This window comes from Diaporthe citri (genome assembly GCF_014595645.1).
Source record: "Diaporthe citri strain NFHF-8-4 chromosome Unknown scaffold_1, whole genome shotgun sequence".
Taxonomy (NCBI): Eukaryota; Fungi; Ascomycota; class Sordariomycetes; order Diaporthales; family Diaporthaceae; genus Diaporthe; species Diaporthe citri.
In genome coordinates this window covers 9999791-10024846 of record NW_025064846.1, presented here as the reverse complement: position 1 = coordinate 10024846, position 25056 = coordinate 9999791, and the positions used below count along the sequence as shown (strand labels likewise).

General features: G+C 22.3%; 2 protein-coding genes and 1 non-coding gene across 3 annotated transcripts; 2 read left to right on the top strand and 1 right to left on the bottom strand.

Annotated features, from left to right (window-relative positions):
• The first annotated feature begins 14850 nt into the window (after positions 1-14850).
• Positions 14851-14923, top strand: INS49_002621. Its single transcript has one exon. It is a non-coding gene; the product is annotated as a tRNA-Arg (tRNA).
• A 4311-nt stretch (positions 14924-19234) lies between these two features.
• Positions 19235-20619, top strand: INS49_002620 (uncharacterized protein; the record flags this gene model as incomplete). Its single annotated transcript, XM_043163428.1, has 4 exons — positions 19235-19617; positions 19700-19914; positions 19985-20161; positions 20219-20619. The coding sequence occupies 4 exons, from the start codon at positions 19235-19237 to the stop codon at positions 20617-20619; spliced, it is 1176 nt and encodes a 391-aa protein (XP_043031934.1).
• Positions 20620-21751: 1132 nt separating this feature from the next.
• Positions 21752-22365, bottom strand: INS49_002619 (uncharacterized protein; the record flags this gene model as incomplete). The annotated part of the gene is made up of 2 exons (XM_043163427.1): positions 21752-22221; positions 22305-22365. 2 exons carry the CDS (start codon positions 22363-22365, stop codon positions 21752-21754), a joined length of 531 nt encoding a protein of 176 aa, XP_043031933.1.
• Between the last annotated feature and the right edge of the window lie 2691 nt (positions 22366-25056).

Below are 25056 nucleotides of genomic sequence, written 5' to 3'. Positions count from 1 at the left end.
ATAATTATTATAAAAAGCTTTTAATTAATATTTTTAAAAAGCCCTTATTTATAATTAATATTCTTTAAGATATTTATATAATATTCTTAAGGCTTATAATCCTTTAAAAACCCCTTAAGCACTTAATAATATATAAAGTATTTTAAATACTTTAAAGTATTAATAAATAACATTTCTTTTAATTAATTTATATATTTAATTAATATATTTAATTAAATACTTTAAAAAGTATTAATAAAAGTAAGTAATTAATATAATTATTTTATTTATTTAATTAACTTAAAATTATTAAAAGGAATAATTAAGATTTATTATAAGTTTAATTATATAAATAACTTAATTAAACTTTTAAAATATTTATTTTTTAATAATAATTAATATTTAATTAATAAGTATAACTTTCTTTTTTTTAATGCCTTATTTATTAATACCTTTTAATAAGATTTTAAATATAAATTACCTTAAAGCTAATAATATTTAAGTATTATTATTTATAAGTAAATAATTTAAAAGCTAGTTATTAATTTATAAATATAATATAAAAATATTCTTTTCTTTCTTTTTATTTTATAATTAATTATTATAAAATTTATTTAATAATAATAATCTTTATATTAATAATAACCCCTTTCTTTAATAAAGAAAAGGTTATTAATATAATTAAAAGCTTTAAAAATTATTTAAGTTATAATAAAGATTTTTTTAATAAATTTTAATATAAGTTTTATAAATAAATAAAGAAATACTTTTAAAAAATTAATTAAAAGCTTTTTTATAAGCTTAAATAAATATTTTATTATTATAAAGTATATATAAAATATAATTATATATTAATAATAAAGGCATTAATTATTTTAACTTAATTAAATAATTAAAAATTGCTTTAATAGCCTTAAAAAGAGTTTATAATAATAACCTTTTACTTATAATTAAAAGTATATAAATATTAATAAAAGCTTTTTAAGGAAAAAAAGTTTAAGTTAATTAAAATAAAGCTAATTATTATAAAGCTAATTATTAAAAAGCTAATACTTTTTTATCTTTATTAATTATAATTTTTTTATTAATTAATAATGCCCTTAATATAAACCTTATAATAATAACCTTTTTTATAATAATAATAATCTTTTTTATAATAATAATAATTATTATTAACTTAAACTTAATTTATTTCTTAAATACTTTAATTAACTTAATAATAAAAAAAAAAGCTATTAAAGTAATAATTAATTAATTAAAAAATAATATTTAAATACTTTAAAGTTTTAAAGTATTAATAATTAAATAATTTAAGCAATTTAAGCATTTAAAGCATTTAAATATACTTATATTTAAATATTTATACTTAAATACTTATACTTAAATATTTATACTTAAATACTTATACTTAAATACTTATACTTAAATACTTATACTTAAACTTTTAAAATAATAATTATAAAGTATTTAACTCTTTATAACTTCTTAAAAAATAAAATATTTATATTAATTAAGTAATTTAATTAATTAAATAATAATTTAAAGAAAAAGCATAATTTTAAAATATATATATATATATATATAAAAGATTATTAATATAAAAATAATATATATAAATATTATATATAACATGCTTATATAATAAATATATTATAAGTAATATATAAATTTAAAGATATAAAGTTTAAATTAATTTTATTAATAATAACTATTAATTAATATTAGCTAGTTATTAATTAATAATTATATATTTTATATATAAATTATTATAATTAACTTATAATTAAATAAGGAAAGGTTATAGCTTTGCTATAACTTAACCTTTATATTATAATTAAATTAATTATATATTTTATTTATTTATTATTAATTATATAAAAGCTAAATTAATAATATTAATATTAATTATAATTATATTATTTTTTTAATATAAAAATATATTTATTTAAGTATAAAGTTTTATATATATATAAAAGTATAAAAGAAAATTAAATATTAAATGTTTTATTAATTAAAAGTTTTTTAAAAATTAATTAATTATTTAATTAATTAATTAAATTAATTAATTATTTAATTATTTAATTATTTAATTATTTAATTATTTAATTATTTAATTATTTAATTATTTAATTATTTAATTATTTAATTATTTAATTATTTAATTATTTAATTATTTAATTTATTTAATTATTTTAATTATTTAATTATTTAATTATTTAATTATTTAATTATTTAATTATTTAATTATTTAATTATTTAATTATTTAATTTATTATTTATTATTTAATTATTTAATTATTTAATTATTTAATTATTTAATTATTTAATTATTTAATTATTTAATTATTTAATTATTTAATTATTTAATTATTTAATTATTTAATTATTTAATTATTTAATTATTTAATTATTTAATTATTTAATTATTTAATTATTTAATTATTTAATTATTTAATTATTTAATTATTTAATTATTTAATTATTTAATAATTTAATAATTTAATTATTTAATGATTTAATAATTTAATTATTTAATTATTTAATTATTTAATTATTTAATTATTTAATTATTTAATTATTTAATTATTTAATTATTTAATTATTTAATTATTTAATTATTTAATTATTTAATTATTTAATTATTTAATTATTTAATTATTTAATTATTTAATTATTTAATTATTTAATTATTTAATAATTTAATAATTTAATTATTTAATGATTTAATAATTTAATTATTTAATTATTTAATTATTTAATTATTTAATGATTTAATTATTTAATTATTTAATAATTTAATTATTTAATTATTTAATTATTTAATTATTTAATTATTTAATTATTTAATTATTTAATTATTTAATTATTTAATTATTTAATTATTTAATTATTTAATTATTAATTATTTAATTATTTAATTATTTAATTATTTAATTATTTAATTATTTACTTTTATTTAAAAATTAAATTTAAATATTAAATTTATTATTTTATAAAGTAAGTAATTTAATATATATATATATATATATATTTTATATATTTTTTATAAAAATATATATAATATTTTCTTATATTTTATAAAAAAATATATTAAAAAAGTTTTTAATTATAATAATTTAAACCTTTTTTAAATAAAACTTTATATAAAGATATTTATATAAAATATTTATATAAAGATATTTATATAATATATTATATATATTTTATAAATATTATATATTATATTTTATATATTATATATTATATATATTATTTTATTGCTTTTATTTATTTTATTATTATAAGCTTTATTTTTATAATAAAAATTAAGTTAATGTATTATATAAAACTTATTAAATATATTTTAAGATTTCTTAATTTATAAATAAAAATATATTAAGTTATAAGAATTATAATTTAATAATAAAATTTAAATATTAATAATATTAATATTTAAAGTTTTAAATTTAAATCTTATTAATTTTATTTACTTTTATATATTTTTATTTCTTTATTTAAAAAGATATTATAAATTAAAGTATTTCTTTTTTTATTTTTATTTATTTTATTTATTTTATTTATTTTATTTATTTTATTTATTTTATTTATTTTATTTATTTTATTTATTTATTTTATTTATTTATTTATTTTATTTATTTTATTTATTTTATTTATTTTATTTATTTTATTTATTTTATTTATTTTATTTATTTTATTTATTTTATTTATTTTATTTATTTTATTTATTTTTTTATTTATTTTTTTATTTATTTTTTTATTTATTTCTTTATTTATTTCTTTATTTATTTCTTTATTTATTTCTTTATTTATTTCTTTATTTATTTCTTTATTCATTTCCCTTTCTCCCTCCCTTTATTTCCCTCCCTTTTTTTCTTATCGCTTATCGCTTATCGCTTATCGCTTATCGCTTATTGCTTATTACTTATTACTTATTGCTTATCGCTTATTACTTATTACTTATCACTTATTATTTATTACTTATTGCTTATTACTTATTGCTTATTACTTATCGCTTATTATTATCTTAGCCTACCTTGCATATAAGAAAAAAAAGCTAATTAAAAGCATTAAATTTAAAGATTTAAGCATTATTAAGAGTTTATATAAAAAGCTATCTTAATTCTTAACATTTAACCTTTATATTTTTATTTATTTCTTTAATAAATTAAGGTTTTAAATTATGCAATCAAAACCATTATATAAAGAAATACTTAAAGAATATTCTTATATAATTAGTTTTCTTTAAGAGAAAAGTAATATTTTTTAGTAGGAAATGGGTATTAAAGCTTATTCCTTAAACGGAATACAAAACCATTTTAAAAGAATGGCATAAACTTATTAAAAGGTTTATAAAATTAAAACTTAATTTAATTAAGTTTAAAAATAAATTTAAGTTATTTTAATAAAATATTAAAGCTTTTTTTTTATAATAAATAATAAAATAATTTTAAGATAATTAAGCTAAAAGCTATAAATTTTATTTAATAGCTTTTAATAAAACTTAATTAAAGTAATTTTAATAATAATAAGGCATAAATTATAATTTTAATGCTTTTCTTTAAAAAGAATAAATTACTTAAAGTTTATTATAATTATATTTCTTAAAATTATAATATATATTAATATAATAAGCTTAAACAACTTTTTTTAAATAATATATTAATAGTTTTTAAGCTAAAAGAATTATTAATATTTTTTAATTTATTTAAAAATATTTAAGTTAAACTTTTAAAATATTTAAACTTTATTTATATTTAATTATATTATAATTAAAGTAATTATAATTTAAAAAAATATATTTATAATTAATTAAAGTTTTTATTTAAAAAAAAAGATTTAATTTATTTTATATAATTAAATATTATAAGCTTATTAAAGCAAATCCTTTATTTAAAGAAAAAGCCTTATTAAAAGCTTTAAAAGTAATTTAAAAGCTTAATAATTAAAAGAAAATTAGCTTAATTTTAATACTTATAAATTTTATAAATTATATAATTTATATTAAAAAAAAGCTTATAATTATAAATAATAATATGCTTTCTTAAATAAATATTATTATAATTAAAAAAAAGTATATAATTAAGAATATTAAAGATTAAAATAAAGTTATAAGAATTATAAAGGTTAATTAAGCTTAATTTAAAGATTTTAAAAAAGTAAAAGATAATTAATTTTAAATTATTAATAATAAGTTATAGCTAAAGAATAAAAAAAAAATAAGGGAAAAAAAAATTTATTTATTAATTAAAATTAAACTTAAAAAGAAAATATTAAGTTTTTTATAATAAAAGTAAGCTTAATAAATATAATAAATTTAAAATTAAAAAAGTATGCTTAATAATTCTTATTATTTAAGAAAAAAGTAATTTAAATAATTTTAATTATAATTATTAAAATAAGTTTTATAAATATTTTAATATTTAATAATATTAATTTAACTTTAATTAAATATTTATTAATAATATAATTTAAAATATATATTTTATTAAAAATATTTTTTAAGTTAATATATTTTAAGAATTATATTAAAAATTTATTTCTTAAAGTTAATATAATTACTTTTTTAAAAAATAATATTAAAATTAAAATTTTAATTAATTTATTATAAATTATTTAATATTAAATTAACTTTATTACTATATTTATTATAAATATAGCTAATTAAGAATATTTTAATTTAGCTTATTTAATAATTTATATAAGGATAAATAATTACTTTTTATAACTTACTTTTTTAAATATTAAAATTAAAATAAATTTCTTATCCTTATTATATTATAAATATAATAAACTTTTATATATTTTATTTAATAATATAAACTTTATAATATATAATAAGGATTTTTTATTTTTAATTAAAGTTATAAAAAAATAAATTTATATTAATTTAAATAAAATTAAAGCTATATTCTTTATTATTAATAATAAGGCCTTTAATACTTTATATTATATTTTTTTAAAAATGCTTTTTTTTTAAATATAAATTTAATATTTAAATAATTAAAGGAATACCTTTATGCTTATTTTATTTTTAATAATATTAAAATAATATATAATTTAAAATAAAAGAATTAAAAGCCCTTTAAAATAGCTTTACTTAAAAAAGCTTAAGTTTCTTAAAAGTATTTATTAATTTTTAAAAATATCTTTTTATTTTCTTTAAATTTTAATTAAAGCTTAATATTAATTAATATATTAATTATATTAATATATTTTAATATAATTATAAAAGATAATAAAAAAATTTTAAATATTCTTTTAAATAAAAATATAAGAAATTTAATCTTTATATTTATAAAAAACTTTTAAATTAAAGTTTAAAAAATTTATTAAGCTAAAAAAAAAGATTAATTAATATTAAGTTATATTTATAATATTTATTTATAAAAGAAATTATATATATTAAAAAATAAATTAATAAAATTTCTTTTATTTTAATTATTATTAAATTAATTAATAAAATTATTTAACCTTTAATTAAAACTTTTTATAAATAAATAAATATTAAAGTTTATTTTATAAATAATTATTCTTTTAATAATATTATTTTTAAAAGTATAATTAATTAAAAACTTATTTATAAAAAAGAAATAAAATTAATTATAAATAAGAATTATAAAAATAAATATAATGCTTAAATTTAGCTTAAGTTTTCTTTAATTAATAAGGAATTAAGATTAATGCTTAATTAATTAAATGCTATTTTATAAAAAAAATTATAACTTTTTTTTAAAGTAAAAAAAAGAAATATTTATTTATTTACTTTTTAATTAAGAAAAATCTTTAATATAAAATTAATTTTATATTATTAAATTAATATTAATATAGCGCTATTATAGTTTATTTAAATAATTCCTTATAAAGCATATTAAGTAAAGATAATTTAACTTTTAAAAGCTTTAAGAAAAATAGCTATTAAAATGCTTAAAAATTAATAAGCTAATAAAGTTATTAAAGAATTTTATATTGCTTATAAAAATTAATAATTTTAATTATTAATTTATTAATAATATCTTAAAAGCTAATAAAGTTATAATTAAAAATATCTTTATTTTATTATTAATAAATAAGTTTGCTAAAAAATTTATAATATATAAAATATTATTTTTTTTAACTTCTTTTTAAAATATAATTTAATTAAATTAAATAAGAAAAGTTAAAATATTATAACCTTTTTTATTTTAATTAAATTATTTTAATAATATAGCTTATTTATAAAAATTATAAATTTTATTATTTAATTTATATAATATATAATTTAAATCTTTTATAACTTAATTCTTATAATATATAAACTTTTTCTTAATAATATTATAATTAAGGGCTTAAAAATAAGTTATAAAAATAAAAAAATACTTACCTTATTAAGAATTTAAAAATATATAACTAAGTATATTAAAAATCTTAATAATATTCTTTATAATTTTAAGCTAATTAAAAAAGTAATTAATATTATTAAATTAAAATAATATAAATAATAAGCTAATATTATTAATTATATTTATAAAATATTTAATTAATTTTTATTAAATAAGAAAATTATTATAATTAATAAATAAAATATTTATAAGAATATAATTAAGCTTAAATTTTTTTTAAGTTTATTAAATTTTTATAAAGTATAAATGCCTTTTTATAAAATTATTATTAAGTTATTATTTAATTTTTTAAAAAAGAGTATATTTTATTAATAAATCTTAAAATATTAAAAGGTTATAAATATTCTTAAAGTTATAATTACTTTAAAGCTATATTTAATTAATATTAATTATTTTAATAATAAAATTATTTTTATAATAAATATAAATTTTAAGAAATAAAGTATATACTTTATATAAATTAAAAATAAAATGCAATACTTAATTTAATATAAAAATAATACTTAAATAAAGGCTAAAAAGCTATATAATATAATAAAATAAAAATATAAAGCTATTTTATATATAATTAAGCGCTTATACTTTTATATTTATAATATTTACTTTACTTTAAAAATAAATTTAAATATCTTAATTTAATAATTTAAAGAATTTACCTTAAATATATTAAATGCTTATATTATAAAATAATTAGTAATAATTAAAATATATAATTTTATTATTTATTATATTAAAAGCTTTAAAAATATTATTATAAATATACTTTTTAAAAAACTATTAAGGTTATTAAATAAAGTAAATTATAAATTTAAAGAAAATATTAAAAATTAATATAATGCTTTTCTTAATTAATTATTTTAATCTTAATTATTTAATTAAAAATTATTATTACTTAATAATTATTTTTAATTAAATAAATTACTTAAAATTGCTTAATACCTTTATTATAAAACTTATCTTAAAAACTTAATATTATAATAATAATTATTCTTTTATAAAAACGCTTATTATTTCTTTATTTATAAAAAAACTTTTTAAAAATAACTTAAAAAAGATTTATTATAATAATAAGTTATAAATAACCTTAATTAAAGGTAAGAAATTATTAAAAATTATTATATTTCTTTTAAGTATTATAAAAAGAATATTATTTATTTTTAAATTTAAGCTATATATTATTAAAAAAAAATATATATTAATATTAAAAAGATTATTATTAATTATTCTTATTATAATAAATAAAATACTTAAATTTATAATAATAAAATTATTTTAATTATATTAAATTAATTATTTATTAAAATTTATATTAATATTTAATATTTACTTTTTAATTAAAAATATAATAAATTAATTAAAAAATAATATAACTTAATAAAATAAGTTAAAGCTATGTCTTTTAAAATAATTAATTTAAAAAGCATTAAAAAGTTCTTTATTTTAAAATTCCTTTTTAAATAAGGGCTTTTAATAAAATAATAATAAATAAGAGATAAGAAAATATAAGTTAATTTACTTAATATTTCTTAATAATTAAAGTTAAGAAGATTATAATTTTAATATATAATCCTTATATTAATAATATTATTAAATTTAAATATTTTATTATTATTATTGCTATTAAAAAGATACTTAATAAAGAAATTAAAGGCTAAGTATAAATCTTACCTTATACTTTTTTTATTAATTAAACTTTACTTAAGAAATCTTATAAAAAAAATCTCTTTTATCTTTTTTATAGCTTTAAATTAATTATTTTAATTAAGATTATTATTTTTATATAATATATTTAAGCTAAAACTTTAAATATATTTGCTTAAAATGCTTTTAATTCCTAGCTTTAATTACTTCTTAATCTTTTATAAAATATAAAAGCAATAATTAAATTAATTTTTAATTATAAAAAGAAAGCTGCATAATAAAATATATATTATGGTTTTCCTTAATTTATTTTTTTAAAATAAAATAGCTTAATTTTACTTATTAATAAGTAAAGGAAAGTTAATTATTCTTTATTTTAAAAATTAACTTATTATTAATTTAATCCTTTTATTATTTATAAAATTTATTATAATAATATTTATAAACTTTAAATACTTAATAATATTTATTTTTTAAGCATATTTTCATTAAAATAATTAAAAAAATTTATTAATTATTTTAAAATATAAAAACCTAAACCTTATTTACTTTAAGAAATTAATCTTATAATTATTATAAATAATAATCCCTTTTTAAATATTTTAATAAAATTTAATTTATTTAACTTTAACTTAAATAACCTTAACTTTAATTATTATTAAAACTAATTAAATATATTTTTATTTATTACTTAAGCATATTAATTATTTATAAGCTTAAATTTATTAAATTCTTTAAATTTTAATATTTAAAATATTAAATTTATAATATACTTATGCATAAAGCAAAGAAATTTAGGAAATAAGCCTTTATAATTTATTAACATTCCTTTACTTTAATTAATTAATCTTTAATGTTTTTAATATAATTAACTTAATAATACTTTTAAATCTTAGCTTAGGTATTTATTTAAAAAAGGGGGGTTATCTTTTTATATATATTTATTTACTTAATTAAATTTAGCCTTAAGTTTAAATATAAAATATTATATTTTTAAAAAATATATTATAAAATTTATTATATATTTATTTATTATTTTTTTATTAAGATTAAAAACTTTTTTTTTCTTTTTAATAATTTAATTTACTTTTTCCTTTTTTCTTTTTATTTTAATTATTATTTATATCTTGCTAAAAGCTTATTTTTATAATTAATATAATAAGAATTTTGCATTATAAAGTTATAGTTATTAATTTTAAATAATGCTAACCTTTTTATTTTAAATAATATTAAAGCTAATTATTTCTTTAAGTTATACCATTTTATTAATAATAATTATAAAGCTAAATATATTTTTAAACTTTATTTATTTAGCTATTATTATTTTTTATACCTTTTTTATATTATTATATTTATTAAAAATATAATTAAATTTCTTAATATAATAAATATAATTAATATAAGCATTATTATAAAAACTATATAAGGAATAGTAATTAAAAAAGGAAATTATAATAAGGATATTTTTATTTATAATTAAGGAAAAGTTATAATTTATATACTTTAAGCAATATTTATAAGGAAAAGCATTTTAATAATTATAAAAGGTTATAAATAAAGCTACTTAATAATAATAATTAAAGTAATTATATATTATTATTATATACTTCTTATAAAGAGCTTTATTACTTTTTTTAATAATAATAATATTTTTATAGCTTTTAATTAAATTCTTAATATTATTTAAAAATTACTCTTTTTATAGCTTATTAAGAAATTTATTAAATAATTTCTTAATTACCTTTTAAGAAGTAAAATTAATAAGTTGCTAAGTAAAATATTAATTTTATTTAATATTAATAATTTTATATATATAAATGTTTTTTATAAAAGCATTATAAAGAATAATTTTAATAAATTAACTTTTATTAAAAATGCTTTTTAACTTAAAAGAAGTATAAATATTCTTAATTAAAACTTACTTAGCTTATAAATTATAATAAATAGCTTAAAAAGGGGGAAAGGAATCTTTTTATATTAAACTTTTTAATTTTAATTAAGAAAGATTTAATAATAAAGATATTATTATAAAAAAATATTTAAGAATAAAAGGATTATAATATTTTACTTTAATTTTAGCTTAACTTAAAGGCTAATTAAAATTAAGAAAATATTAAGAAAAAAAAGGAAGAAAAAGGAATTTAAGGAAAAAAAGGAAATTTATATATATAAAGTTATTATAATAAAAAGAAATAAGTAATATTAATAATAAGCTATTTTATTATTAAAAGAAATAATTTATTACCTTACTTTTAATTAAGATTAATTTATTATTTAAAAAGAATTACTTACTTTTAATTCCTTATTTATAAAGAAGTTATTTATTTTTTTATTATAAAGGAATTTTAATTAAATAACTTATTTTAATTTATATTTAATAAATTTATAAATTAAAAAGAAAGTACTTTATAATTAATTATTATTTAAGAAAAATAAAAAATTATATACCCTTTTTATTTTAATTATTAATAAAATAATAAACTAATAGCTTTTAATAATAATTTATAAGCCTTTTTATTATTCCTTTCTTTTAATTAATATAATTATTTAATTTAAAGGCAATAAGTTATTAGCTTTTATTACTTTAAGCTTATATATATTATTATACTTATTTATTTATAACTAAGCTTTCTTTTTACCTTTTTTTTTTTTCTTTTTCTTTTTATTTTTATATAATTATTAATTAAATATTAAAAATTAGCTATTACTTAGCTATTTTAATAAAAATATACTTTTAATATATTAATTTTTTTCTTTACTTATTCTTATTTAAAAATAAGCAATAATTATTTATAAAAGCTACCTTAAGTTATAAGCTAAATATTAATTATATTTTTTCCTTATTTTTAACCTTCTTTATTTTAATTACTTATATAATAATTCCTAAAAATATAAAGCTTTTTTTATTATTATATTTCCCTTTTTTATTACTTAACTTTTATTACTTATTCTTTATTTTATTACTTATTTTTTTTACCTTCTTTTTTTATAATTAAAAGCTAAAATATTTTTTAATTAAAAAGATAAAGCAAAAAAGTAATCTTAATTATCTTTATATTATAAGATACCTTAAAATCTTAATGTTTTAATTTTAATAATTAAATTTATTATTTTAAAAAAAAAATTTATTTTAATAATTATAAAACTTTCTTATTTTAATAACTTTAAAAACTTACTTAGCAAAGCATTATAATTTTTAAATATTATAAATATATAAAATTAATAAAACTTTACTTAAAAAGTAAGTGCTAACTTTTTTAAAAATCCTTTTAAAATAATTATTATTATAAATAAAGTTTACTTAAATAATATTTAATAAACTTAAACTTTTAATTATTTATTATTTTTTAATATAAAATAAATAATATTTAATAATAAGCTTATAAAAATAATATAAAAATACTTTTTAAATATTAACTTTTATTTTAAGCTAAAAATATTAGCTAAATTAATAAACTTAATAAAATAATATTAAGCCTTTCTTGCTTTTAATTTTTTTAATATAAAAGGGATGCTTTATAAATATAAAAAATTAAAAACTTAGCATATTATAGCCTTTATAACTTAATAGCTTTTTAATTTTTAAAATATTATATTTTACTTAAAAAACCTTTATATTATAATTATACTTTATTTATAAAATATTAATAATATAAATTAATAAAGAATTATAAATTTATTATATTATACTTATTTATATATTTAAGTATTAAATAATAGCAATTTTTAATAAAATAAAGAATTACTATTTATTAAAAAATAATTTTATATTAAGAAATAAGAATAATAAGATAAATAAGAATATTAAAGCGCTTATTTATAAATATTTAATAATTATCTTAAAAAATAAAATATAAGATTTTAATAAAGAGTTTATATTAAAATTAAAATAAATTAATAAAATATTTTATAAATAGTATATTATAAAAGTTATTAAAAATTACTTTAGAAAAAACTAAGAAAAGAATAATTAAAAAGTATAAAATTAAGCTAAGGCTTTTTTAATTAAAATTATATATCTTATAATGCTTAAAGTTATTATTAATATTATTACTTAAATATTTATTATTTAATTAAAGCTTAATAAAATTAATAAAGCTATTTAAATACTTATATTAATTTTCTTTATTAAGATTAATAATATAAAAGTAATTAAAGCAAGAAATAAGCTTTTATTATAAAGGGAAATTATTTAATAATAGTTATTTAAATTATAATATATTAAAATTATTGCTAATTATAAAAAAGGCATAAGGAAAATAATACTTTTAATATAAATTAATTTAATAACTTAATTTTAAATATTTAATATATAATAAAGTATAAACTTTTATATAGCTTAAAATTAATTAAGCAAAACTTTAATTAAATAAGCTTTTAGCTTAAATATTATATTATAAAATATTTTAAAGCTAATAAGAAATGCTTATCTTAATATATATAAGAATCTTTCCTATTTACTTATTTTAATAATAAATATAAATAAAACTTAAAATATATTAATTAACTTTAAGTAATTAAAGCAATAATTAAGTTTATTTAAGAATAATTTAAAAAGCTTATAAATAAGTTAACTAAGTAATTAAATATAAAGCATAAAATTTAAAAATAAAAGCTTTATAAAAAGTAAAAATAAAAGTTAATAAAGTTAATATATTATACTTAATGCAATAATTAAAAAGAAAAATAAATTTACTTTTTATTTTATAAAGATATTTAAATCTTTAATAATTATATTAATGCTAGCTATTAAATTAAACTTTAATGGCTAAAAAAATATAATTAATAAATATATTATTAAGTAAATCTTAAAAATATTTAAAGCATTTATAAAAAAGCAAAAGCTATAATAAGATAAATAAATAAGAAATTAAAAATAGCAATAATAATTAAAATTATAATAAAATAAATTTTAAAACTTAAAGGCTTAATTAAAGGTAATAAGATTTTATTTTAATAATCTTTATAATACTTATTATAAAGTGCTTAAAAAGGAGTATATTAATAAATATAAGGAAATATATAAGAAATAGTATTATATTAAATTTTAATTAGCTATAAAAAGCTAGCTTTTATGCTTATTTTAAATATTTTTAAAGAAATTAACTTTTCTTTTTTCTTATATATTTAATGCTTTAATTAAGCTTTTCTTATTTTTAAGAATTTTTTAAAATACTTACCTTTTCCCTTTTTTAATTCCCTTTTATTCCTATCTTCCTTCTTTATTATATTAAAGCTCCTTCTTAAGTTATCCTTAAGAGAGTTTAGCAAAACCTATCCTTATTTATTTAGGTAGCTTGTTTTTAATATATAGGTAAATTTACTATATATAAAAAGCTTTTTACTTTATTTATTATAATTAAATTTAGTCTTTTTATTAAGCCATTTGGTTTTTTTATATACAAAGGCGTTGTATAGTAATTTATAAAGTATTTATTTAATAAGATTTTAAATCTTTTATTTATATATTCGCCTTTATTATTAATAAAGAATTCTTTTATTCTTTTATTATATTTATTTTCTGCCTTATTTTTATAATTATTAAAAGCTTCTAATGCATTATCTTTATTTTTAAGCAAAGAAACTTTTAAATATTAAGTTCTTTTATTAAGGAATAATATATAATATTTATATTTATTATATATAGGTTTTAAGGAACCGCTTATATTATTATATATTCTTTTAAGTATATTATATACTTAGTTATTTAAGCTAATCTTATTTATTCTAATTATATGCTTAGCTTTTAAGCATACTTTATAGTTATTTATATATTTTTAAATAGGTGTATTTATTAATATATTTATTTTATATTTTTAAAGAAATATTTCCAAAGCTTAAATATTTATATGGCCGCGTGGCGCATTGGTTATGCATTTAGCTTCTCTCCATGAAGAGCGTAGGTTTAAACCCTGCCGTGGCTACCGAAACCTTTTTTAGGAAGTTTCCCCTTAACTACATTATGATAAATTGCGGCTTACCTACTTATAACCCCCTTAGCTAAAAAAAAGGCCTATATTTAAGGCCTTAAAAACCTTATTAAAGCTAATAAAAATAGGTATTTAAAGAAAGCCTTAGGCCCTTTAAATTTTAAGCTAGCGGTACTTTAAAATGCACCTTATAATATAGCCCCCTTATAAAGGGCCTTTAAATTAATTAATAAATAAGCCTTATTATAAGCCTTAATTAGCTTTATTAAAAGCCTTATATTAATAAAATTAGCTTTATAACCTTGCATTAAAGTAGCTGCGGCCCTTAATAAGGAAATAATAACCTTTTATTAAGTAATTATAAAAAATCTGCTTATAAAAAGCGGCCTTTATTAAGATTAAGATTAAAAAAAAAGATTATTAAAAGAAAGAAGTAAAAAAGGGCTTTATAAATCTTAAAAAAGGTTAAAAAGAGGAGCTCCTAATTAAAGGAATTAAGAGGCATATTGGTTTTTATTCAGCTCTAAAGCATGGTTTTTCCAATATAGGTGAATTTGCAAAGGGACCGCATACCAAATTAGCAAGCTCTATATATATATATATATATATTGTAGCTTTACGTGAATAGAATATTATTATTATTAAATATTTATATGGCTTAGTTTATAATGTTATTTATATATTTTTTCTTTATTTTTATTATTTATATTTAAATTTTATTAAGTTATATATATTTTTAAGAAGTATATTTAGGCTTATTTATTTATTTTATTATATTAATTCTTATAAAGTATAAGCCGTTTTTTTAATATCCTTAAGTTATTAGCTTATTTATTTTTTAAAAGTATAATTTAATAATATTTCCTTTTAATTTTAGTTTAATTTTATTATTTATATACTTATAATTAAGTATATTTAAACCTAAAGAAGGCATATAATATATATTAAAAAATTTCTTTATAATATTTATTTTTAAAAACTTAATTATTAAGTTCCTTATTTTATTTATAAATATAATATCCGCATTACCTTATTTCACAGTTTTATTAATTATATATATAATATTAAAGAGATAAATATCTTAAAAACTTATTATATTTATAGTAATATTTATAGCTATTTTTATAGAATTTATATATTATTAATTTCCTATAAATTTATTATTAACTGCTATAATTATTATATATATATATAAAGTATATAAGGGGTTATTTACCTTAATTTCCATTAAGTTATTAAAAGAAAATTATAAGAAATTTAATAAATTCTCATTATATTTAATATTTTCTATTAAATTATTTATAGCTATATAGGTTATAAGTTCTTCCTAAGCACCTTTTAAAGCCATGGGAAACTCTATGTTAGCTAATAAAGCTAGGAGTTGCTCTTATATTTTCTCTCATTTTTTTTAGCTTATATTCTTTCTTAAAAAAGTAATTTTTTCCTTTTCTTTTCTTTATTTATTTATTTTTTAATTAGCAAGTACCTTATTTAAATAAAGGAAATAGCAATTCTCTTAAGTATAGCCCTTTATTTTATAATTAAGGCATATAATAATCTTTTTCTTATCTTTCTTACCCTTTATATATAAAGCTTTTATAAATAATTTAAAAGATTTGCCTTTACTTTTATTTAATAAACTAAAGAAAAGAAATTTAACTATATAAATATTTAAATCTTTTCTAAAACTTTAAGTTATATTTTAAATAAAGCTAATATATTTATTATTTAAGTTATAAAGAATTTAGCTAATTATAATTTATTTAAAAAGAATTATATTATTAACCTTTAAATTCTTTAAAAAAAGCTTTAGCTTATTAATATATTCTTTTATAGTTTTAAAATTATTAAAATTAATATTAAAAAACTCTTTATAAAGTAAATATTAGCTTATAAATTTAAAAAGTTTATAATAAGATTTAAGTATATTTTATGCTTTTTAAGCATTATTTATGTTTTTTATAAATATAATAAGTTCCTACCTATATATAAGTTTAATATTAATAAGGGCTTTTTTATTTTAAGTTAAAAATAAGCCTTAAAAAAGATTCTTAAAATTATTCTTAATAATATTTTTTTTTAAGCTAAGCTTAAATTTTAACGCTTTAATATATATAATTTTCCATTTTATTAAAAAGTAAAATATTATATTTATTAAGATAATTAAAATAATAAAAAGAAAAATATAATAAATTTTAAATAAGTTTAATAAGTTAAGAAATAAAGATATAAATATTAAAGTAATATAATTATAAAGAGAAAAAGAAAAGCTTTTAAATAATATATTTTTAAGGTATTATAAATTAAAAATAGCTAAGATATAGTTAAGTATTTTTAAGAGAGTTTAAGAATTATTATAAATTTATTAAAATTTACGTTTTTAATATTAATTTAATATAGTTTTTAAAATTTAAAGAAATGCTCTTATTATTTTTAATAAGGGCTTTTAAATAATATATAAATTATATAAATAGGTTAAGTATTAATAAAAAAATAGTTAAGTATTTAAATAAAAAAGGTATGGTTTTTATATATAAGCTTTAAGTTAAAAGATAAGGGTTAATTTATAATATTAAATAAAGTAATTTAATTAATTAAGGGCTTATTAATTAGCCTAATTAGGTAATTAATTAAAAGGTATATTTTTAAGTATAAAGCTTATCTTATTTAAAAGGTTTAAAAAGTAATAGCAATTAAGGGTGTTACATAATATGCGTTTTCCATATCGGGTTAGCATTGCCATTTTAAGTTAGCTCCAGAGCTTATAACCTTTAAAATAATAACGTTAAATGCTTAATCTATTAAGCTAGCTAACGTTTATTTTATAAGAGGGAAGGCCCCTATTTATAGTTATTATCCTTCATACAGTGGCAAACGTATGGGGAAAAGGATATCCCGTATTAATAATAGCCTAGATATCTAGAATATTCCAACAACCTGTCCAGAGCTCAATGAGCATGTAGTCGAGCATAAAGCAGGCATGAGTTCGGAGGAAATCATGCGGACTTTGACCTACCAACTGCCTGCGCAGACAAATGTGACGGGGGCGGCGACGCCTTGCCCCTGCACTCACGGGATCATCATCTACGCAGCAGACCACACCAACACACCCATCCTTACCTACACCACAACGCCTCATACACACCCAGGAGCAGCAGTGTGAAAATAACCAGGTACTTTGTAGCCGTTAATGCAACTGGTTCTGGGTGCCTTATTCCTTTAGTGGCCTAGCTGCCGGATAACGCGCTTGAAACTCCCTCGCCACTCTTGGAGCCTGTAACCTGGTGGTATGAGATTTCCAAAGGACAAATAGGCCAGCCTGCTTGTCCTGGATGTCAGCTTTAGACTTCGAGGCACTTCACTCACCTATCGATCGAGCCATCATACGAGAAAGGCTTAAAGAGACTGAAAAGTCCAGATGTGGATCTACAACACCCCGAGACTGAATCTTGACTGGAATGGCAGGTCTGTTGGTGCGAGATAGAGAAGAGGAGGAGGCAGCTGAATAGATAGTAGCTTATATACAATTATCTCAGGCATCCCTCCAATACACTTCACATGGCCAGACAACGAGATGTAGCTCAAGCTTGGTATGCGCCCCGGGTGAATAGTACCAACCCGTCAACACAATTCAATCAAGACGGCACTGGTGCTTGGAGCCAAGTGGATTGGACATATCTCAGCAGTACGGCTACACTTCTATACCGCTTTGTGGGTGGCCTGCCTGAAGCACTTGCTGTTGAAGAACGAAGACTTGTTGGTTTGATAAGACTCGCAAAAGGTGTCTAGACAAAGGTATTATTTCCCTTCAGATAATAGGGTTCAGAGTGTAGGATCAATATGCGATTGACTTCGGGAGAACAACGTTGTTTCAATTTTACCTTGCACATTTCGTTCCAGCTCTTGCAAGACCTTGGAAGATGTTTCCTTTGCAAGCTAGGCTGGCAATCTCGCAAGGAGTCCGGAAGGGTATTCCGTGCTTGTCTTGCATGGCCAGCTCTGTTTGGATGACTGAATCCGACCCTAGACGAAGCTAGGCTCATTTCCGCCCCGCGAGCTGGTAATCTCGGGGTCTAAGCAGCAGAATGTGGCATGGAGCTGCAGTGCGCGATTGCAACCCGGCGATGGCGCGATAAGCGGGACACCTGGGACCCAACCGGGTCGGCCACCAAAGTTGACTCTTCTGTCATTACGCCTCGGCATTTCGTGACGCCTCTGCCTCTGCGCCTTGCGTCCTTTGTCTGCTCGACGTCGCCGTGGAATTTCGATAGATGCCTCAGTAAACGCCAGTCCTCACGTTGCACCATGGCACTGTCCGGGCTCAAGACGGCCATCTGGGGCCCTCCCGGGGTCGAGCGATCCCTGCTCATCAAGCTGGACAGTACCGTGCTCATTTATTTCTCGCTCATCTGGTTCCTGTTCGGCATCAACCGCGCCAGCTACAGTACTGCCTATATCAGTGGCATGAAGGAAGATGTCGGCTTTCAGGGCAAGGACTTCAACTACATGTCCACCATTTACTTGGTCTGCTACGCAGTCATGCAGATGCCTTCGACTGCGGCTTTAACCATTATACGACCGAGACATGTCTTCGTCCTGGCAAATACGGTGTGGAGCGTTTTGACCCTCATAACATTCCGGGTGGACCACGTATGGCAGGTCTTTGTGCTCAATGGTTTCGAGGGAGCGTTTTCCGCCATCGCCTAGTACGTTGCCCTGTTTGTGTTTTTGGCCCCGGGATGAAATTGATGGGAGCTAACATCCCTGCAGCGTTGGGGCGCACTTCATATATGGCTCTTGGTATAAACAGTCCGAGCTTGGGACCCGAGCCGCTGTCTTCTGTGGTTTCGGCAACCTGGGTAACATGGCTGGAGGCTGGATCCAGGCCGCCTTGCTTGGATCGCTTGGTGGCAAAGGGTCATTGCCTCCATGGCGTTGGATGTTTATTGTGGTATCGGTCATGACTATCCCGTTTGCGTTGTTTGGTGAGTTTTAAACCTCCAGCTCCAATTTGATCACGAATCAAAGCTTCAGTCACATTGACCATCGGTCTAGGTTGGTTCGCAATTCCTGATCTGCCACACCACAAGTCCGCACGCTTCCTGACTGAAGAGGAGAAGGAGTGCGCGGTTCGGCGTCTCGGCGAGTCTCGAAAGACCACATGGGATCTCACTGTGTTCAGGCGCGTGCTTTTGAGCTGGCAATTCTGGTTGCTTCCCACCGTGTTCATGCGTGAGTGGCCCAAAGACCCCCCAAATCGAACAGCGACTTGTCGCTCACAGCTAGCAGTCTACTCCCTGTGTGTTCAGTCACTGACCAACAACGTTATGCAACTCTGGATGGCTTCTAGGGGTTACAGCGTCATCCAGCAGAACAACTATCCCACTGGCAAATACGCAGTGGCCATCGTTGCGACGCTCATCTATACCGTCATATCTGATCGCATTCGATCACGTTGGGAGTGTTCCCTGGCCATCGGCGTTACTTTCGTCATCGGAAGTGCGATACTTGTTGCACACCCTGCTAACGATGCTGGATACTTCTTCGCCTTCTACCTGCTTGGCTCGACATTCGCGCCACAGGCGCTGTGGTATACTTGGATGGCAGACCTGACTGCGCAAGACGTGCAGCTGAGAGCCATAACAACAGGGTTCATGAACTCATTTGATTTTGCCTTTGTGAGCTGTTAGTAATTCTAACAATCAATCGACCACAATTTCCTATTATCTTGATACACATCAGATGGGAACATGTTACTGACAAACGTTTAGGGTGGCCGATCGTTTTCTACCCGGTCACCGATGCCCCGGATTACAACAAAGGATACATTTCCAGTCTTATAACCGGGACCCTGACATTCCGATCATCCTCTTGATAGCATGGTTGGAAAAGCGAGGGAGGGCCAAAGGAGAGATCGGAAGGGTCTTCGAAGAGGATCAAAACGAACCGCCATCCGACGACGAAACTACTCCCGTGAACGGAATCAAAGACAACACCCTTGCTCATTCTTTGCCTGCCCCTCCGACATAATGCCTCTGGAATAGGAAGGGATACTACAATCCAGAGTAAATTTGACGCAGATTTGGAGTGTACCACGATGCGTAATATTCAACGCTCGAGAGAAAAATTACAAGGAAGAAGATAGAACCATGACAGGAGCATTTGGGGTTTCCGATTTCCACAAGGGAGAATCTTCTGAGAATTTGTGCAAGATTATATGTGTTCTGATTACACGTTTGACTTGCGAAGCCACAAGACCGCAAGACTGAGGATAGGGCGGATATTAGGACCTAATCACATCAACTGCTTGACTCGGCCATCAAGTCTGTCTGCTTTGAATGGGTCTAATGATCACATTCACTTTTTCGCTCTTTCAATCCCAGTCTAGGTTTGGTTGCTAGTGCCAGTTAAATGTCCCCGTTGCAGTTCGTGCTAAGGAAGTTTATGTGAGCAGTGGATTCTATGCTACTCTGGACGAGAAAGGCCAGTTCCCCGCTATTGATAGACAAATATGCATGCACGTAGACTGCGAGTATAATGAGGTGAAAAGCCTGGGGGATCAGTACAATAACCTATACTTCCACTATATGGACAATATGATGGACTATAATAGCTGCCCAAGATTGCACCTGCAGGATACATGTCCTTACAAAGGACTGAATTGAAAGAATATAATATTTGATTGGTCAGGGGAACCTTTTTGCTGTTTGCCTTCTACTCGCAACAGTGTTCGATGAATAATATATCTATTACAATGTTATACAGTACCCGAATCAGCTGTGATATTGCTCTCTTTTCCACCTTCCCTATAATTCTTCGAGTCTATTTCACCCTTCTCATCAACTCTTCCACACCGGGAGGCACCTTCCTCCACTGCTCGTTCTCGTCTAAGAGCTCCTCGCGCCCAGTCTGCCACTCGCGTTTTGCCACGTCCAAACGAGCCCTGCTCCTGGGCTTGATATCCACAGGATATGGCGCTATCGAAATGACACCGCCAGGCGAGTATTCCTCCGTATCTATCGGAGTCTCGTTTCCGTTCTCAGTTTTCTTGGAAATATCGCATGCCCAGATGATCTTAGACACCGTCAGGAACAAGTTCCGCTCCGCGAGATGCTGACCCGGGCAGATCCGGCGCCCGGCTCCAAAAGTGAAGAGCTCCGAGCGTGCACCGACCGAGTCTTCCTTGACATCTTGCAGCTTTCCCTCCCACCTTTCAGGCTTGAAGGCGCGGGGATCTTCGTATGTGGAGGGGTCGTTGTGTATAAAATGGGCGTTGATGATGAGAATGGAGCCTGCGGGGATTTTGCAAACCTCAATTGCCTACTATAATAATACAGAAACTGTGGTTAAGAAGCCGGAGTTCTACTCTACGTACCAATTCCATCACAGTAAGCAAAGAACGGAGCAAAGGGCTGAACCTTGATAGCGAATGACATTATGTGAGGTTTTAACAGCTGATGTTACCTTATATTATATTGGTTGGTGGTAGATGATTGTTAATATGGCATCTTATAACCACCTACTCTGCTACTTTACGTTATGCCGCCCTGCTGCAATGCTACTGCTGCCACTCTAGATACCCATCTTTGAACTTTTGAGGAACACAAAGAGTACCGGTTTGGGCCTTAAGTGGTGCTCGGGCCCGGCCTGCCGGTCTCTCGCTTACACTCGTCTTTCGCCACAATCGTCTCTTTCTTAATTCAATTGCTAGCTTGGAAATAAGGAATTTAAGACTGTCTGTTTAGGAGGAGAAAAACTATTTTGAGATATCGATCTTTAAACAGGGTCTACTAAGAGCTGCTGGCCTCTTTGGCTGCTTAGGATCGTTCTCATTTTAAAGGGGGGGTGGGGTGGAATTCGTCGATCTGGTCTCGGACCGTGGCCCAGGCTTGCCCGCCAACGAACGGCCCACATGTAGACGTTGGCTGCTCCTTCACTGCAGTTCTTGGTCCATTCAACTCCTTCATCCTTGCGGACCAAAAAATGCTCGATACTTTTGTGCCGTTGTGCCTGACAAAGTTGAGCAGTCACTGTAAAAGCCAGAGACGTTCCGGCTCCTTTTGTTCTTTTCTCTTTTTGCCCCTCTCTTTCTTTTCTTTCTCTTCTCTCACTTTGTTCCAGTTCAAGTGAAGCCTTGAAACCGATTTGAGTAACAGTGCTGTAAATTGCTCTAAAATCAGAGAGGCGTGGGAGTCGGAGTCGGGCAGGTAGTGGGCGTTATGGTAGTTACGCCCCACCCCGTCTGAGAAGAGCAGTCAGCGGGCCAACCCTAGATTGCGCAAAGTCCATCAATAGTGGCGCAGAGATATCCACTTACCGTGCATTGCACACAGCTTGTCACCGTGGGACAGACCGTCTCAGTGACCGGCTCAACTGTCATTCTCGGGCAACCGCACTCCAGCTCAACACCATCTATATCAAATTAGTCGAGAATTCTCCCGAGGGCCTCCACAAAAAGAAGTGTACGGATAAGGGGAAACTGACAGTCCCACCAGCAATTATCAGCGTAAGTGCTGCAAGGTGTCGGGCAGCCGGTCGTGGCGGTGATGGTCTGCGTAGGCCTCAAGGTACAGGACGAAGGCAGACCGATTGTTATGGTGGTCAGGGTGACTTGTGGTGGGTTGCCTTGTTCCTGGGGCAAAGCTGCGACAATGGAGCTGCCGTGAGAAACGTCAGCGACCTGTTTCCGCGAAAAGGGTTAACGAGCGCCCAGTGTCTGGTCATACCTCAGGAGCAGGACGGCAAGTGACTTGGAGGACTGCATGATGATGATGCCTGAATGAACAGATGCGGCTGGTGAAAAGTCAAAGGTATGTCAAGCTTGATTGAGGAGAATAGATCAACCTGGTGGGCATGCTGTGGGAAACTGGTTGCAGGCTGCGAACAGATCTACTTTGCCTATATATACTGTTGTCCTTTATGCGGGTCTCAACAAAAGTCCCAATGGGCTTCATGTTTCTGACCGGTAAAGAGCCTTATTGATTTATCCGGCTCCAGCTATTCGGCTCAGTGTCACCTGTGCCAAGCCAGAGAAGGATTGCAGAGGAAGTCTTAATGTACGTGAGATGGAAGATGACTGCAGCATTGAATACGGGTTTTACAAGGTAGTGAGGCACAGCATATAATCGGCCTCCCAAGGGGGAATGGTCGTGATGTCTAACAGACCGAGGTGGACAGATGAGACAAGGCAGCCTGGGTAAGGGTAGCACTGGTGGCTTGATTGACTCTACAGGATCCAACCGACGGAATCCAGTGAGAGAAATATGACCTTATTTGGGTCGGCGCGCTTTCACGTATCAACACCTTGAACATCCATCTACATTGCTGGTTAAAGCCTATAGCTCGGGGACGGGATGACTGATGAGAATACGAACGGATGTCGGGATCCTTCCTCGCTCGGGGCCGCTGCTCACAGTCTTCCTACGATTCTCGGGAGGGCCTTCATCAACATGGCCAACGCTCCCACCATGGGTCAAATCCGCCTCTATGCGATGCGTTGCCTGTCTGTGACCTGCAAGACAGGCAATTGATGTACGGAGACCTCGTAATGATCTTCAAGCCAATGAGCCTCGTGACCCCATGGAGAAATTGGGGACTCGAGTCTGTCTGCTTCTCTCTAGAAGCATTATGACGGCAAAGACGGGGAAGTCGTGAATGCACTGTCAGCAACTTGCACATGCTGAATGCAAAAAGCCCCCGGGCCGTGCATCCGATGATACTGTGTAATGAGAGGACGGATATGTGCCAAGATGATTGGCTTTTGAGGGCAGTCCTTTTTTGCTGCTAACCGGACTTCTTTTGCGCTGTTTTCTTTCTCGTCAGGACCTCGCAGCATTCGTTTCCCATAAAGACACCAAGTAATAGTGTTCTAATTGTCACACGATGGGATCGTCATTTCCTCCTCCGAAAAGCCAAGGCATCTTTTGAGGAGTTGCGAGACATGGATACGGGTTGCTCATAAATCCCTCAAGTACAGTGAACCATCGTGAACATGAGCACAGCAAAACAACATTGCTCCCCCTTCTCGGTCTTTCTTATTAGAATTACCGACATGCAGTTACATTAATCACATTACACAGCCACAATGAGAGCATCACGATGTCGTTAGACACAGAACTAGAAGCACT